This window comes from Oncorhynchus gorbuscha, linkage group LG07 (assembly GCF_021184085.1).
Source record: "Oncorhynchus gorbuscha isolate QuinsamMale2020 ecotype Even-year linkage group LG07, OgorEven_v1.0, whole genome shotgun sequence".
NCBI classification, from domain to species: Eukaryota; Metazoa; Chordata; class Actinopteri; order Salmoniformes; family Salmonidae; genus Oncorhynchus; species Oncorhynchus gorbuscha.
This window is the reverse complement of record NC_060179.1, coordinates 16,722,659-16,737,643: the sequence shown is the minus strand read 5'-3', so window position 1 is coordinate 16,737,643 and position 14,985 is coordinate 16,722,659. Positions and strand designations below refer to the sequence as shown.

General features: G+C 53.9%; 1 protein-coding gene across 2 annotated transcripts in view; it reads left to right on the top strand.

The window, feature by feature from the left end:
* Window positions 1–14,985, top strand: part of LOC124039556 (vascular endothelial growth factor receptor 1-like) — a 100,871-nt gene that overhangs the window by 80,375 nt on the left and 5,511 nt on the right. For both annotated transcript variants that reach the window (XM_046355655.1, XM_046355654.1), the window contains 2 exons: window positions 59–258; window positions 1,386–1,434. In XM_046355655.1, the coding sequence (XP_046211611.1) occupies window positions 59–258; window positions 1,386–1,434 (249 nt within the window). The remainder of the gene's footprint in view (window positions 1–58; window positions 259–1,385; window positions 1,435–14,985) is intronic.

Here is a 14,985-nt window from a genome sequence, read left to right as displayed (position 1 = left end):
GTGCCGCATTTATAGTGTGATGTATTTATAATGTGCTGTGCTGTATGTTATCCACCAGAGGGGGCTACTCCCAGTGACCACAAGGCTCTGATGACAGAACTGAAGATCCTGAACCACATCGGCCACCACCTGAATGTGGTCAACCTGCTGGGAGCCTGCACCAAGGCAGGGCCTCTCATGGTGATAGTGGAGTACTGTAGGTATGGAAACCTATCCACCTACCTGAAGAGCAAGAGAGACGTGTTCCTGCTCAACAAAGTGAGTTCTCCCTCTGTCCAGACCGACAGACAGACAGACAGACAGACAGACAGACAGACAGACAGACAGACAGACAGACAGACAGACAGACAGACAGACAGACAGACAGACAGACAGACAGACAGACAGACAGACAGACAGACAGACAGACAGACAGACAGACAGACAGACAGACAGACAGACAGACAGACAGACAGACAGACAGACAGACAGACAGACAGACAGACAGACAGACAGACAGACAGACAGACAGACAGACAGGCAGACAGACAGACCCTTAACTTACAGACCTCAATGAGGTTAAGTTCCCATTGACATCCTGTCTATATATTACTGCTGTGACGAGCGTCATGAATGTGTTATTGTCACAGTTACAGACGTTAAGGTACTTATCTCACATTCACGTCTCATTTCCTCTGACGGATACACAGAATGAGCCTCAAGCACTCAAACACATCACCAACTCACTTCTGCCACCAACTCACTTCTGCAATCAATTGATGTTCTGTCATCTGTAATAAGAGAGAGGGACTTTTTCCTTAATGTTAGAATCTGTAGTTCTGAGTATTTAGTCCTGTATGATTCATGTGAACACTCCTAGTTGAGTTGTAGTTGTAATGCAGTGTTTTGTGTCGTATAGTTGAGTTGTAGTTGTAATGCAGTGTTTTGTGTCGTATAGTTGAGTTGTAGTTGTAATGCAGTGTTTTGTGTCGTATAGTTGAGTTGTAGTTGTAATGCAGTGTTTTGTGTCGTATAGTTGAGTTGTAGTTGTAATGCAGTGTTTTGTGTCGTATAGTTGAGTTGTAGTTGTAATGCAGTGTTTTGTGTCGTATAGTTGAGTTGTAGTTGTAATGCAGTGTTTTGTGTCGTATAGTTGAGTTGTAGTTGTAATGCAGTGTTTTGTGTCGTATAGTTGAGTTGTAGTTGTAATGCAGTGTTTTGTGTCGTATAGTTGAGTTGTAGTTGTAATGCAGTGTTTTGTGTCGTATAGTTTATGTGTAGTGGTGTGAATTAGAGACAAACACACTAAGTCCACAAACTAAATATAATAAATACAGAATATCCATATTAACCAGTAGCACTACCTGACCACAGTAACCACAACTCATTCTCTCTCCCTGTGACAGGATGGGAAGAAGAGGTGTTTCGAGGAGAGAGAGGGCACAGAGGAGAGGGGTAAGAGAGAGAGGACAGAGGAGAGGGGTAAGAGAGAGGGCACAGAGGAGAGGGGTAAGAGAGAGAGGACAGAGGAGAGGGGTAAGAGAGAGGGCACAGAGGAGAGGGGTAAGAGAGAGAGGACAGAGGAGAGGGGTAAGAGAGAGGGCACAGAGGAGAGGGGTAAGAGAGAGAGAGAACAGAGGAGAGGGGTAAGAGAGAGAGAGAACAGAGGAGAGGGGTAAGAGAGAGGGCACAGAGGAGAGGGGTAAGAGAGAGAGGACAGAGGAGAGGGGTAAGAGAGAGAGGACAGAGGAGAGGGGTAAGAGAGAGAGAGAACAGAGGAGAGGGGTAAGAGAGAGGGCACAGAGGAGAGGGGTAAGAGAGAGAGGACAGAGGAGAGGGGTAAGAGAGAGAGGACAGAGGAGAGGGGTAAGAGAGAGGACAGAGGAGAGGGGTAAGAGAGAGAGGACAGAGGAGAGGGGTAAGAGAGAGAGAGAACAGAGGAGAGGGGTAAGAGAGAGAGAGAGGACAGAGGAGAGGGGTAAGAGAGAGAGAGAGGACAGAGGAGAGGGGTAAGAGAGAGAGGACAGAGGAGAGGGGTAAGAGAGAGAGGACAGAGGAGAGGGGTAAGAGAGAGGGCACAGAGGAGAGGGGTAAGAGAGATGGTACAGAGGAGAGGGGTAAGAGAGAGGGCACAGAGGAGAGGGGTAAGAGAGAGGGCACAGAGGAGAGGGGTAAGAGAGAGGGCACAGAGGAGAAGGGTAAGAGAGATGGCACAGAGGAGAGGGGTAAGAGAGAGAGGACAGATGAGAGGGGTAAGAGAGAGGGCACAGAGGAGAGGGGTAAGAGAGAGGGCACAGAGGAGAGGGGTAAGAGAGAGAGGACAGAGGAGAGGGGTAAGAGAGAGGGCACAGAGGAGAGGGGTAAGAGAGAGGGCCTAGAGGAGAGGGGTAAGAGAGATGGCACAGAGGAGAGGGGTAAGAGAGAGAGGACAGAGGAGAGGGGTAAGAGAGAGAGAGAGGACAGAGGAGAGGGGTAAGAGAGAGAGGACAGAGGAGAGGGGTAAGAGAGAGAGAGACAGAGGAGAAGGGTAAGAGAGAGGGTACAGAGGAGAGGGGTAAGAGAGATGGCACAGAGGAGAGGGGTAAGAGAGAGGACAGAGGAGAGGGGTAAGAGAGATGGCACAGAGGAGAGGGGTAAGAGAGAGAGGACAGAGGAGAGGGGTAAGAGAGAGGGCACAGAGGAGAGGGGTAAGAGAGAGGGCCTAGAGGAGAGGGGTAAGAGAGATGGCACAGAGGAGAGGGGTAAGAGAGAGAGGACAGAGGAGAGGGGTAAGAGAGAGAGAGAGGACAGAGGAGAGGGGTAAGAGAGAGAGGACAGAGGAGAGGGGTAAGAGAGAGAGAGGACAGAGGAGAAGGGTAAGAGAGAGGGTACAGAGGAGAGGGGTAAGAGAGATGGCACAGAGGAGAGGGGTAAGAGAGAGGGCACAGAGGAGAGGGGTAAGAGAAATGGCACAGAGGACAGGGGTAAGAGAGAGGGCACAGAGGAGAGGGGTAAGAGAGAGAGGACAGAGGAGAGGGGTAAGAGAGAGAGAACAGAGGAGAGGGGTAAGAGAGATGGCACAGAGGAGAGGGGTAAGAGAGAGGGCACAGAGGAGAGGGGTAAGAGAGAGAGAGAGGACAGAGGAGAGGGGTTAGAGAGAGAGAGAACAGAGGAGAGGGGTAAGAGAGAGGGCACAGAGGAGAGGGGTAAGAGAGAGGGCACAGAGGAGAGGGGTAAGAGAGATGGCACAGAGGACAGGGGTAAGAGAGAGGGCACAGAGGAGAGGGGTAAGAGAGATGGCACAGAGGAGAGGGGTAAGAGAGAGAGGACAGAGGAGAGGGGTAAGAGAGAGAGAGAGGACAGAGGAGAGGGGTAAGAGAGAGAGGACAGAGGAGAGGGGTAAGAGAGAGAGAGGACAGAGGAGAAGGGTAAGAGAGAGGGTACAGAGGAGAGGGGTAAGAGAGATGGCACAGAGGAGAGGGGTAAGAGAAATGGCACAGAGGACAGGGGTAAGAGAGAGGGCACAGAGGAGAGGGGTAAGAGAGAGGGCACAGAGGAGAGGGGTAAGAGAGAGAGGACAGAGGAGAGGGGTAAGAGAGAGAGAGAACAGAGGAGAGGGGTAAGAGAGAGAGAGAACAGAGGAGAGGGGTAAGAGAGAGAGAGAACAGAGGAGAGGGGTAAGAGAGAGAGAGAACAGAGGAGAGGGGTAAGAGAGAGAGAGAACAGAGGAGAGGGGTAAGAGAGAGAGAGAACAGAGGAGAGGGGTAAGAGAGAGAGAGAACAGAGGAGAGGGGTAAGAGAGAGAGAGAACAGAGGAGAGGGGTAAGAGAGAGAGAGAACAGAGGAGAGGGTAAGAGAGAGAGAGAACAGAGGAGAGGGGTAAGAGAGAGAGAGAACAGAGGAGAGGGGTAAGAGAGAGAGAGAACAGAGGAGAGGGGTAAGAGAGAGAGAGAACAGAGGAGAGGGGTAAGAGAGAGAGAGAACAGAGGAGAGGGGTAAGAGAGAGAGAGAACAGAGGAGAGGGGTAAGAGAGAGAGAGAACAGAGGAGAGGGGTAAGAGAGAGAGGACAGAGGAGAGGGGTAAGAGAGAGAGGACAGAGGAGAGGGGTAAGAGAGAGGGGCACAGAGGAGAGGGGTAAGAGAGAGGACAGAGGAGAGGGGTAAGAGAGAGAGGACAGAGGAGAGGGGTAAGAGAGAGGGCACAGAGGAGAGGGGTAAGAGAGAGGGACAGAGGAGAGGGGTAAGAGAGAGAGGACAGAGGAGAGGGGTAAGAGAGAGAGGACAGAGGAGAGGGGTAAGAGAGAGGGACAGAGGAGAGGGGTAAGAGAGAGAGGGCACAGAGGAGAGGGGTAAGAGAGATGGTACAGAGGAGAGGGGTAAGAGAGAGGGCACAAAGGAGAGGGGTAAGAGAGAGAGGACAGAGGAGAGGGGTAAGAGAGAGAGGACAGAGGAGAGGGGTAAGAGAGAGGGCACAAAGGAGAGGGGTAAGAGAGAGAGGACAGAGGAGAGGGGTAAGAGAGAGAGGACAGAGGAGAGGGGTAAGAGAGAGAGGACAGAGGAGAGGGGTAAGAGAGAGAGGACAGAGGAGAGGGGTAAGAGAGAGAGGACAGAGGAGAGGGGTAAGAGAGAGAGGACAGAGGAGAGGGGTAAGAGAGAGAGGACAGAGGAGAGGGGTAAGAGAGAGAGGACAGAGGAGAGGGGTAAGAGAGAGAGGACAGAGGAGAGGGGTAAGAGAGAGGGCACAGAGGAGAGGGGTAAGAGAGAGAGGACAGAGGAGAGGGGTAAGAGAGAGAGAGAGGACAGAGGAGAGGGGTAAGAGAGAGAGAGAGGACAGAGGAGAGGGGTAAGAGAGAGAGAGAGGACAGAGGAGAGGGGTAAGAGAGAGAGGACAGAGGAGAGGGGTAAGAGAGAGGACAGAGGAGAGGGGTAAGAGAGAGGGCACAGAGGAGAGGGGTAAGAGAGATGGTACAGAGGAGAGGGGTAAGAGAGAGGGCACAGAGGAGAGGGGTAAGAGAGAGGGCACAGAGGAGAGGGGTAAGAGAGAGGGCACAGAGGAGAAGGGTAAGAGAGATGGCACAGAGGAGAGGGGTAAGAGAGAGAGGACAGATGAGAGGGGTAAGAGAGAGGGCACAGAGGAGAGGGGTAAGAGAGAGGGCACAGAGGAGAGGGGTAAGAGAGAGAGGACAGAGGAGAGGGGTAAGAGAGAGGGCACAGAGGAGAGGGGTAAGAGAGAGGGCCTAGAGGAGAGGGGTAAGAGAGATGGCACAGAGGAGAGGGGTAAGAGAGAGAGGACAGAGGAGAGGGGTAAGAGAGAGAGAGAGGACAGAGGAGAGGGGTAAGAGAGAGAGGACAGAGGAGAGGGGTAAGAGAGAGAGAGGACAGAGGAGAAGGGTAAGAGAGAGGGTACAGAGGAGAGGGGTAAGAGAGATGGCACAGAGGAGAGGGGTAAGAGAGAGGACAGAGGAGAGGGGTAAGAGAGATGGCACAGAGGAGAGGGGTAAGAGAGAGAGACAGAGGAGAGGGGTAAGAGAGAGGGCACAGAGGAGAGGGGTAAGAGAGAGGGCCTAGAGGAGAGGGGTAAGAGAGATGGCACAGAGGAGAGGGGTAAGAGAGAGAGGACAGAGGAGAGGGGTAAGAGAGAGAGAGAGGACAGAGGAGAGGGGTAAGAGAGAGAGGACAGAGGAGAGGGGTAAGAGAGAGAGAGGACAGAGGAGAAGGGTAAGAGAGAGGGTACAGAGGAGAGGGGTAAGAGAGATGGCACAGAGGAGAGGGGGTAAGAGAGAGGGCACAGAGGAGAGGGGTAAGAGAAATGGCACAGAGGACAGGGGTAAGAGAGAGGGCACAGAGGAGAGGGGTAAGAGAGAGAGGACAGAGGAGAGGGGTAAGAGAGAGAGAACAGAGGAGAGGGGTAAGAGAGATGGCACAGAGGAGAGGGGTAAGAGAGAGGGCACAGAGGAGAGGGGTAAGAGAGAGAGAGAGACAGAGGAGAGGGGTTAGAGAGAGAGAGAACAGAGGAGAGGGGTAAGAGAGAGGGCACAGAGGAGAGGGGTAAGAGAGAGGGCACAGAGGAGAGGGGTAAGAGAGATGGCACAGAGGACAGGGGTAAGAGAGAGGGCACAGAGGAGAGGGGTAAGAGAGATGGCACAGAGGAGAGGGGTAAGAGAGAGAGGACAGAGGAGAGGGGTAAGAGAGAGAGAGAGGACAGAGGAGAGGGGTAAGAGAGAGAGGACAGAGGAGAGGGGTAAGAGAGAGAGAGGACAGAGGAGAAGGGTAAGAGAGAGGGTACAGAGGAGAGGGGTAAGAGAGATGGCACAGAGGAGAGGGGTAAGAGAGAGGGCACAGAGGAGAGGGGTAAGAGAAATGGCACAGAGGACAGGGGTAAGAGAGAGGGCACAGAGGAGAGGGGTAAGAGAGAGGGCACAGAGGAGAGGGGTAAGAGAGATGGCACAGAGGAGAGGGGTAAGAGAGAGAGGACAGAGGAGAGGGGTAAGAGAGAGAGAGGACAGAGGAGAGGGGTAAGAGAGAGAGGACAGAGGAGAGGGGTAAGAGAGAGAGAGGACAGAGGAGAAGGGTAAGAGAGAGGGTACAGAGGAGAGGGGTAAGAGAGATGGCACAGAGGAGAGGGGTAAGAGAGAGGGCACAGAGGAGAGGGGTAAGAGAGAGGACAGAGGAGAGGGGTAAGAGAGATGGCACAGAGGAGAGGGGTAAGAGAGAGGACAGAGGAGAGGGGTAAGAGAGATGGCACAGAGGAGAGGGGTAAGAGAGAGAGGACAGAGGAGAGGGGTAAGAGAGAGGGCACAGAGGAGAGGGGTAAGAGAGAGGGCCTAGAGGAGAGGGGTAAGAGAGATGGCACAGAGGAGAGGGGTAAGAGAGAGAGGACAGAGGAGAGGGGTAAGAGAGAGAGAGAGGACAGAGGAGAGGGGTAAGAGAGAGAGGACAGAGGAGAGGGGTAAGAGAGAGAGAGGACAGAGGAGAAGGGTAAGAGAGAGGGTACAGAGGAGAGGGGTAAGAGAGATGGCACAGAGGAGAGGGGTAAGAGAGAGGGCACAGAGGAGAGGGGTAAGAGAAATGGCACAGAGGACAGGGGTAAGAGAGAGGGCACAGAGGAGAGGGGTAAGAGAGAGAGGACAGAGGAGAGGGGTAAGAGAGAGAGAACAGAGGAGAGGGGTAAGAGAGATGGCACAGAGGAGAGGGGTAAGAGAGAGGGCACAGAGGAGAGGGGTAAGAGAGAGAGAGAGGACAGAGGAGAGGGGTTAGAGAGAGAGAGAACAGAGGAGAGGGGTAAGAGAGAGGGCACAGAGGAGAGGGGTAAGAGAGAGGGCACAGAGGAGAGGGGTAAGAGAGATGGCACAGAGGACAGGGGTAAGAGAGAGGGCACAGAGGAGAGGGGTAAGAGAGAGTGGACAGAGGAGAGGGGTAAGAGAGAGAGGACAGAGGAGAGGGGTAAGAGAAATGGCACAGAGGACAGGGGTAAGAGAGAGGGCACAGAGGAGAGGGGTAAGAGAGAGAGGACAGATGAGAGGGGTAAGAGAGAGGGCACAGAGGAGAGGGGTAAGAGAGAGAGAACAGAGGAGAGGGGTAAGAGAGAGAGAGAGGGGACAGAGGAGAGGGGTAAGAGAGAGGGCACAGAGGAGAGGGGTAAGAGAGAGAGGACAGAGGAGAGGGGTAAGAGAGAGAGAACAGAGGAGAGGGGTAAGAGAGAGAGGACAGAGGAGAGGGGTAAGAGAGGGAGAACAGAGGAGAGGGGTAAGAGAGAGAGAGAACAGAGGAGAGAGGTAAGAGAAAGAGAGAGAGAGAGAGAGAGAGAGAGAGAGAGAGAGAGAGAGAGAGAGAGAGAGAGAGAGAGAGAGAGAGAGAGAGAGAGAGAGAGGGGACAGAGGAGAGGGGTAAGAGAGAGGGCACAGAGGGGAGGGGTAAGAGAGAGAGAACAGAGGAGAGGGGTAAGAGAGAGAGAGAACAGAGGAGAGAGAGAGAGAGAGAGAGAGAGAGAGAGAGAGAGAGAGAGAGAGAGAGAGAGAGAGAGAGAGAGAGAGAGAGAGAGAGAGAGAGACAGAGGAGAGGGGTAAGAGAGAGGGCACAGAGGAGAGGGGTAAGAGAGAGGACAGAGGAGAGGGGTAAGAGAGATGGCACAGAGGAGAGGGGTAAGAGAGATGGCACAGAGGAGAGGGGTAAGAGAGAGAGGACAGAGGAGAGGGGTAAGAGAGAGGGCACAGAGGAGAGGGGTAAGAGAGAGGGCACAGAGGAGAGGGGTAAGAGAGATGGCACAGAGGAGAGGGGTAAGAGAGAGAGGACAGAGGAGAGGGGTAAGAGAGAGAGGACAGAGGAGAGGGGTAAGAGAGAGAGGACAGAGGAGAGGGGTAAGAGAGAGAGGACAGAGGAGAGGGGTAAGAGAGAGAGGACAGAGGAGAGGGGTAAGAGAGATGGCACAGAGGAGAGGGGTAAGAGAGATGGCACAGAGGAGAGGGGTAAGAGAGAGAGGACAGAGGAGAGGGGTAAGAGAGAGGGCACAGAGGAGAGGGGTAAGAGAGAGGGCACAGAGGAGAGGGGTAAGAGAGATGGCACAGAGGAGAGGGGTAAGAGAGAGAGGACAGAGGAGAGGGGTAAGAGAGAGAGGACAGAGGAGAGGGGTAAGAGAGAGAGGACAGAGGAGAGGGGTAAGAGAGAGGGCACAGAGGAGAGGGGTAAGAGAGATGGCACAGAGGAGAGGGGTAAGAGAGAGAGGACAGAGGAGAGGGGTAAGAGAGAGGGCACAGAGGAGAGGGGTAAGAGAGAGGGCACAGAGGAGAGGGGTAAGAGAGATGGCACAGAGGAGAGGGGTAAGAGAGAGAGGACAGAGGAGAGGGGTAAGAGAGAGAGAGAGGACAGAGGAGAGGGGTAAGAGAGAGAGGACAGAGGAGAGGGGTAAGAGAGAGAGAGGACAGAGGAGAAGGGTAAGAGAGAGGGTACAGAGGAGAGGGGTAAGAGAGATGGCACAGAGGAGAGGGGTAAGAGAGAGGGCACAGAGGAGAGGGGTAAGAGAAATGGCACAGAGGACAGGGGTAAGAGAGAGGGCACAGAGGAGAGGGGTAAGAGAGAGGGCACAGAGGAGAGGGGTAAGAGAGAGAGAGAGGACAGAGGAGAGGGGTTAGAGAGAGAGAGAGAACAGAGGAGAGGGGTAAGAGAGAGGGCACAGAGGAGAGGGGTAAGAGAGAGGGCACAGAGGAGAGGGGTAAGAGAGAGGGCACAGAGGAGAGGGGTAAGAGAGAGGACAGAAGAGAGGGGTAAGAGAGAGAGAGAGAACAGAGGAGAGGGGTAAGAGAGAGGGCACAGAGGAGAGGGGTAAGAGAGAGAGGACAGAGGAGAGGGGTAAGAGAGAGAGAGGACAGAGGAGAGGGGTAAGAGAGAGGGCACAGAGGAGAGGGGTAAGAGAGAGGGCACAGAGGAGAGGGGTAAGAGAGAGTGGACAGAGGAGAGGGGTAAGAGAGAGAGGACAGAGGAGAGGGGTAAGAGAGAGAACAGAGGAGGGGTGTAAGAGAGAGGGCACAGAGGAGAGGGGTAAGAGAGAGGGCATAGAGGAGAGGGGTAAGAGAGAGAGGACAGATGAGAGGGGTAAGAGAGAGAGAGAGGGGACAGAGGAGAGGGGTAAGAGAGAGGGCACAGAGGAGAGGGGTAAGAGAGAGAGAACAGAGGAGAGGGTAAGAGAGAGAGAGAGGGGACAGAGGAGAGGGGTAAGAGAGAGGGCACAGAGGAGAGGGGTAAGAGAGAGAGGACAGAGGAGAGGGGTAAGAGAGGGCACAGAGGAGAGGGGTAAGAGAGATGGCACAGAGGACAGGGGTAAGAGAGAGGGCACAGAGGAGAGGGGTAAGAGAGAGTGGACAGAGGAGAGGGGTAAGAGAGAGAGGACAGAGGAGAGGGGTAAGAGAGAGAACAGAGGAGGGGTGTAAGAGAGAGGGCACAGAGGAGAGGGGTAAGAGAGAGGACAGAGGAGAGGGGTAAGAGAGGGCATAGAGGAGAGGGGTAAGAGAGAGGGACAGATGAGAGGGGTAAGAGAGAGGGCACAGAGGAGAGGGGTAAGAGAGAGGGCACAGAGGAGAGGGGTAAGAGAGAGAGAACAGAGGAGAGGGGTAAGAGAGAGAGAGAGGGGACAGAGGAGAGGGGTAAGAGAGAGGGCACAGAGGAGAGGGGTAAGAGAGAGAGGACAGAGGAGAGGGGTAAGAGAGAGAGAACAGAGGAGAGGGGTAAGAGAGAGAGGACAGAGGAGAGGGGTAAGAGAGGGAGAACAGAGGAGAGGGGTAAGAGAGAGAGAGAACAGAGGAGAGAGGTAAGAGAGAGTGGACAGAGGAGAGGGGTAAGAGAGAGAGGACAGAGGAGAGGGGTAAGAGAGAGAACAGAGGAGGGGTGTAAGAGAGAGGGCACAGAGGAGAGGGGTAAGAGAGAGGGCATAGAGGAGAGGGGTAAGAGAGAGAGGACAGATGAGAGGGGTAAGAGAGAGAGAGAGGGGACAGAGGAGAGGGGTAAGAGAGAGGGCACAGAGGAGAGGGGTAAGAGAGAGAGAACAGAGGAGAGGGGTAAGAGAGAGAGAGAGGGGACAGAGGAGAGGGGTAAGAGAGAGGGCACAGAGGAGAGGGGTAAGAGAGAGAGGACAGAGGAGAGGGGTAAGAGAGGGCACAGAGGAGAGGGGTAAGAGAGATGGCACAGAGGACAGGGGTAAGAGAGAGGGCACAGAGGAGAGGGGTAAGAGAGAGTGAACAGAGGAGAGGGGTAAGAGAGAGAGGACAGAGGAGAGGGGTAAGAGAGAGAACAGAGGAGGGGTGTAAGAGAGAGGGCACAGAGGAGAGGGGTAAGAGAGAGGACAGAGGAGAGGGGTAAGAGAGGGCATAGAGGAGAGGGGTAAGAGAGAGAGGACAGATGAGAGGGGTAAGAGAGAGGGCACAGAGGAGAGGGGTAAGAGAGAGGGCACAGAGGAGAGGGGTAAGAGAGAGAGAACAGAGGAGAGGGGTAAGAGAGAGAGAGAGGGGACAGAGGAGAGGGGTAAGAGAGAGGGCACAGAGGAGAGGGGTAAGAGAGAGGGACAGAGGAGAGGGGTAAGAGAGAGAGAACAGAGGAGAGGGGTAAGAGAGAGAGGACAGAGGAGAGGGGTAAGAGAGGGAGAACAGAGGAGAGGGGTAAGAGAGAGAGAGAACAGAGGAGAGAGGTAAGAGAAAGAGAGAGACAGAGGAGAGGGGTAAGAGAGAGGGCACAGAGGGGAGGGGTAAGAGAGAGAGAACAGAGGAGAGGGGTAAGAGAGAGAGAGAGAACAGAGGAGAGAGAGAGAAGAGAGAGAGAGAGAGAGAGAGAGAGAGAGAGAGAGAGAGAGGAGAGAGAGAGAGAGAGAGAGAGAGAGAGAGCGAGAGAGGGGACAGAGGAGAGGGGTAAGAGAGGGCACAGAGGAGAGGGGTAAGAGAGAGGGCACAGAGGAGAGGGGTAAGAGAGAGGCACAGAGGAGAGGGGTAAGAGAAAGAGAACAGAGGAGAGGGGTAAGAGAGAGAGGACAGAGGAGAGGGGTAAGAGAGAGGGCACAGAGGACAGGGGTAAGAGAGAGAACAGAGGAGAGGGGTAAGAGAGAGAGAGAACAGAGGAGAGAGGTAAGAGAGAGAGACAGAGGAGAGGGGTAAGAGAGGGAGAGAACAGAGGAGAGGGGTAAGAGAAAGAGAGAACAGAGGAGAGGGGTACAGAGAGGACAGAGGAGAAGGGTAAGAGAGAGAGAGACAGAGGAGAGGGGTAAGAGAGAGAGACAGAGGAGAGGGGTAAGAGAGAGAGAGACAGAGGAGAGGGGTAAGAGAGAGGAGAACAGAGGAGAGGGGTAAGAGAGAGAGAACAGAGGAGAGGGGTAAGAGAGAGAGAGAGAGAACAGAGGAGAGGGGTAAGAGAGGGCATAGAGGAGAGGGGTAGAGAGAGAGAGGACAGAGGAGAGGGGTAAGAGAGGGCACAGAGGAGAGGGGTAAGAGAGATGGCACAGAGGACAGGGGTAAGAGAGAGGGCACAGAGGAGAGGGGTAAGAGAGACAGAGGAGAGGGGTAAGAGAGAGAGGACAGAGGAGAGGGGTAAGAGAGAGAACAGAGGAGGGGTGTAAGAGAGAGGGCACAGAGGAGAGGGGTAAGAGAGAGACAGAGGAGAGGGGTAAGAGAGGGCATAGAGGAGAGGGGTAAGAGAGAGAGGACAGATGAGAGGGGTAAGAGAGAGGGCACAGAGGAGAGGGGTAAGAGAGAGGGCACAGAGGAGAGGGTAAGAGAGAGAGAACAGAGGAGAGGGGTAAGAGAGAGAGAGAGGGGACAGAGGAGAGGGGTAAGAGAGAGGGCACAGAGGAGAGGGGTAAGAGAGAGAGGACAGAGGAGAGGGGTAAGAGAGAGAGAACAGAGGAGAGGGGTAAGAGAGAGAGACAGAGGAGAGGGGTAAGAGAGGGAGAACAGAGGAGAGGGGTAAGAGAGAGAGAGAACAGAGGAGAGAGGTAAGAGAGAGGGACAGAGGAGAGGGGTAAGAGAGAGAGGACAGAGGAGAGGGGTAAGAGAGAGAACAGAGGAGGGGTGTAAGAGAGAGGCACAGAGGAGAGGGGTAAGAGAGAGGGCATAGAGGAGAGGGGTAGAGAGAGGACAGATGAGAGGGGTAAGAGAGACAGAGGAGAGGGGTAAGAGAGAGGGCACAGAGGAGAGGGGTAAGAGAGAGAACAGAGGAGAGGGGTAAGAGAGAGAGAGGGACAGAGGAGAGGGGTAAGAGAGAGGGCACAGAGGAGAGGGGTAAGAGAGAGGACAGAGGAGAGGGGTAAGAGAGGGCACAGAGGAGAGGGGTAAGAGAGATGGCACAGAGGACAGGGGTAAGAGAGAGGGCACAGAGGAGAGGGGTAAGAGAGAGTGAACAGAGGAGAGGGGTAAGAGAGAGAGGACAGAGGAGAGGGGTAAGAGAGAGAACAGAGGAGGGTGTAAGAGAGAGGGCACAGAGGAGAGGGGTAAGAGAGAGGACAGAGGAGAGGGGTAAGAGAGGGCATAGAGGAGAGGGGTAAGAGAGAGAGGACAGATGAGAGGGGGTAAGAGAGAGGGCACAGAGGAGAGGGGTAAGAGAGACAGAGGAGAGGGGTAAGAGAGAGAGAACAGAGGAGAGGGGTAAGAGAGAGAGAGAGGGGACAGAGGAGAGGGGTAAGAGAGAGGGCACAGAGGAGAGGGGTAAGAGAGAGAGACAGAGGAGAGGGGTAAGAGAGAGAGAACAGAGGAGAGGGGTAAGAGAGAGGGACAGAGGAGAGGGGTAAGAGAGGGAGAACAGAGGAGAGGGGTAAGAGAGAGAGAGAACAGAGGAGAGAGGTAAGAGAGAGAGAGAGAGAGAGAGAGAGAGAGAGAGAGAGAGAGAGAGAGAGAGAGAGAGAGAGAGAGAGAGAGAGAGAGAGAGGGACAGAGGAGAGGGGTAAGAGAGAGGCACAGAGGGAGGGGTAAGAGAGAGAGAACAGAGGAGAGGGGTAAGAGAGAGAGAGAACAGAGGGGAGAGGAGAGAGAGAGAGAGAGAGAGAGAGAGAGAGAGAGAGAGAGAGAGAGAGAGAGAGAGAGAGAGAGAGAGAGAGAGGGAGAGAGAGAGAGAGAGAGACACAGAGGAGAGGGTAAGAGAGAGGGCAGAGGAGAGGGGTAAGAGAGAGGGCACAGAGGAGAGGGGTAAGAGAAAGAGAGAACAGAGGAGAGGGGTAAGAGAGAGGGCACAGAGGAGAGGGGTAAGAGAAAGAGAGAACAGAGGAGAGGGGTAAGAGAGAGGGCACAGAGGAGAGGGGTAAGAGAAAGAGAGAACAGAGGAGAGGGGTAAGAGAGAGAGAGAACAGAGGAGAGAGGTAAGAGAGAGAGAGAGAACAGAGGAGAGGGGTAAGAGAGGGAGAGAACAGAGGAGAGGGGTAAGAGAAAGAGAGAACAGAGGAGAGGGGTAAGAGAGAGAGGACAGAGGAGAAGGGTAAGAGAGAGAGAGAACAGAGGAGAGGGGTAAGAGAGAGAGAACAGAGGAGAGGGGTAAGAACCAGAGGAGAGGGGTAAGAGAGAGAGAGAGAACAGAGGAGAGGGGTAAGAGAGAGAACAGAGGAGAGGGGTAAGAGAGAGAGAGAGAGAACAGAGGAGAGGGGTAAGAGAGAGAGAGAAAGAACAGAGGACAGGGGTAAGAGAGAGAGAGAGAGAGAAACAGAGGAGAGGGGTAAGAGAGAGAGAGAGAGAGAGAGAACAGAGGAGAGGGGTAAGAGAGAGAGAGAGAGAACAGAGGAGAGGGGTAGAGAGAGAGAGGAACAGAGGAGAGGGGTAAGAGAGGAGAGAGAGAGAGAGAGAGAGAGAGAGAGAGAGAGAGAGAGAGAGAGAGAGAGAGAGAGAGAGAGAGAGAGAGAGAGAGAGAGAGAGAGAGAGAACAGAACAGAGAGAGGGGTAAGAGAGAGAGAGAGAGAACAGAGGAGAGGGGAGAGAGAGAGAGAGAGAGAGAGAGAGAGAGAGAGTGAGAGAGAGAGAGAGAACAGAGGAGAGGGGTAAGAGAGAGAGAGAGAGAGAGGGAACAGAGGAGAGGGGTAAGAGAGAGAGAGAGAGAGAGAGAACAGAGGAGAGGGGTAAGAGAGAGAGAGAGAGAGAACAGAGGAGAGGGGTAAGAGAGGGAGAGAGAGAGAACAGAGGAGAGGGGTAAGAGAGAGAGAGAGAGAACAGAGGAGAGGGGTAAGAGAGAGAGAGAGAACAGAGGAGAGGGGTAAGAGAGAGAGAGAGAGAACAGAGGAGAGGGGTAAGAGAGAGAGAGAACAGAGGAGAGGGGTAAGAGAGAGAGAGAGAGAACAGCGGAGAGGGGTAAGAGAGAGAGAGAGAGAGAGAACAGAGGAGAGGGGTAAGAGAGAGAGAAAGAGAGAGAACAGAGGAGAGGGGTAAGAGAGAGAGAGAACAGAGGAGAGGGGTAAGAGAGAGAGAGAACAGAGGAGAGGGGTAAGAGAGAGAGAGAACAGAGGAGAGGGGTAAGAAAGAGAGAGAGAGAGAGAAAGGACAGAGGAGAGGGGTAAGAGAGAGAGAGAGAACAGAGGAG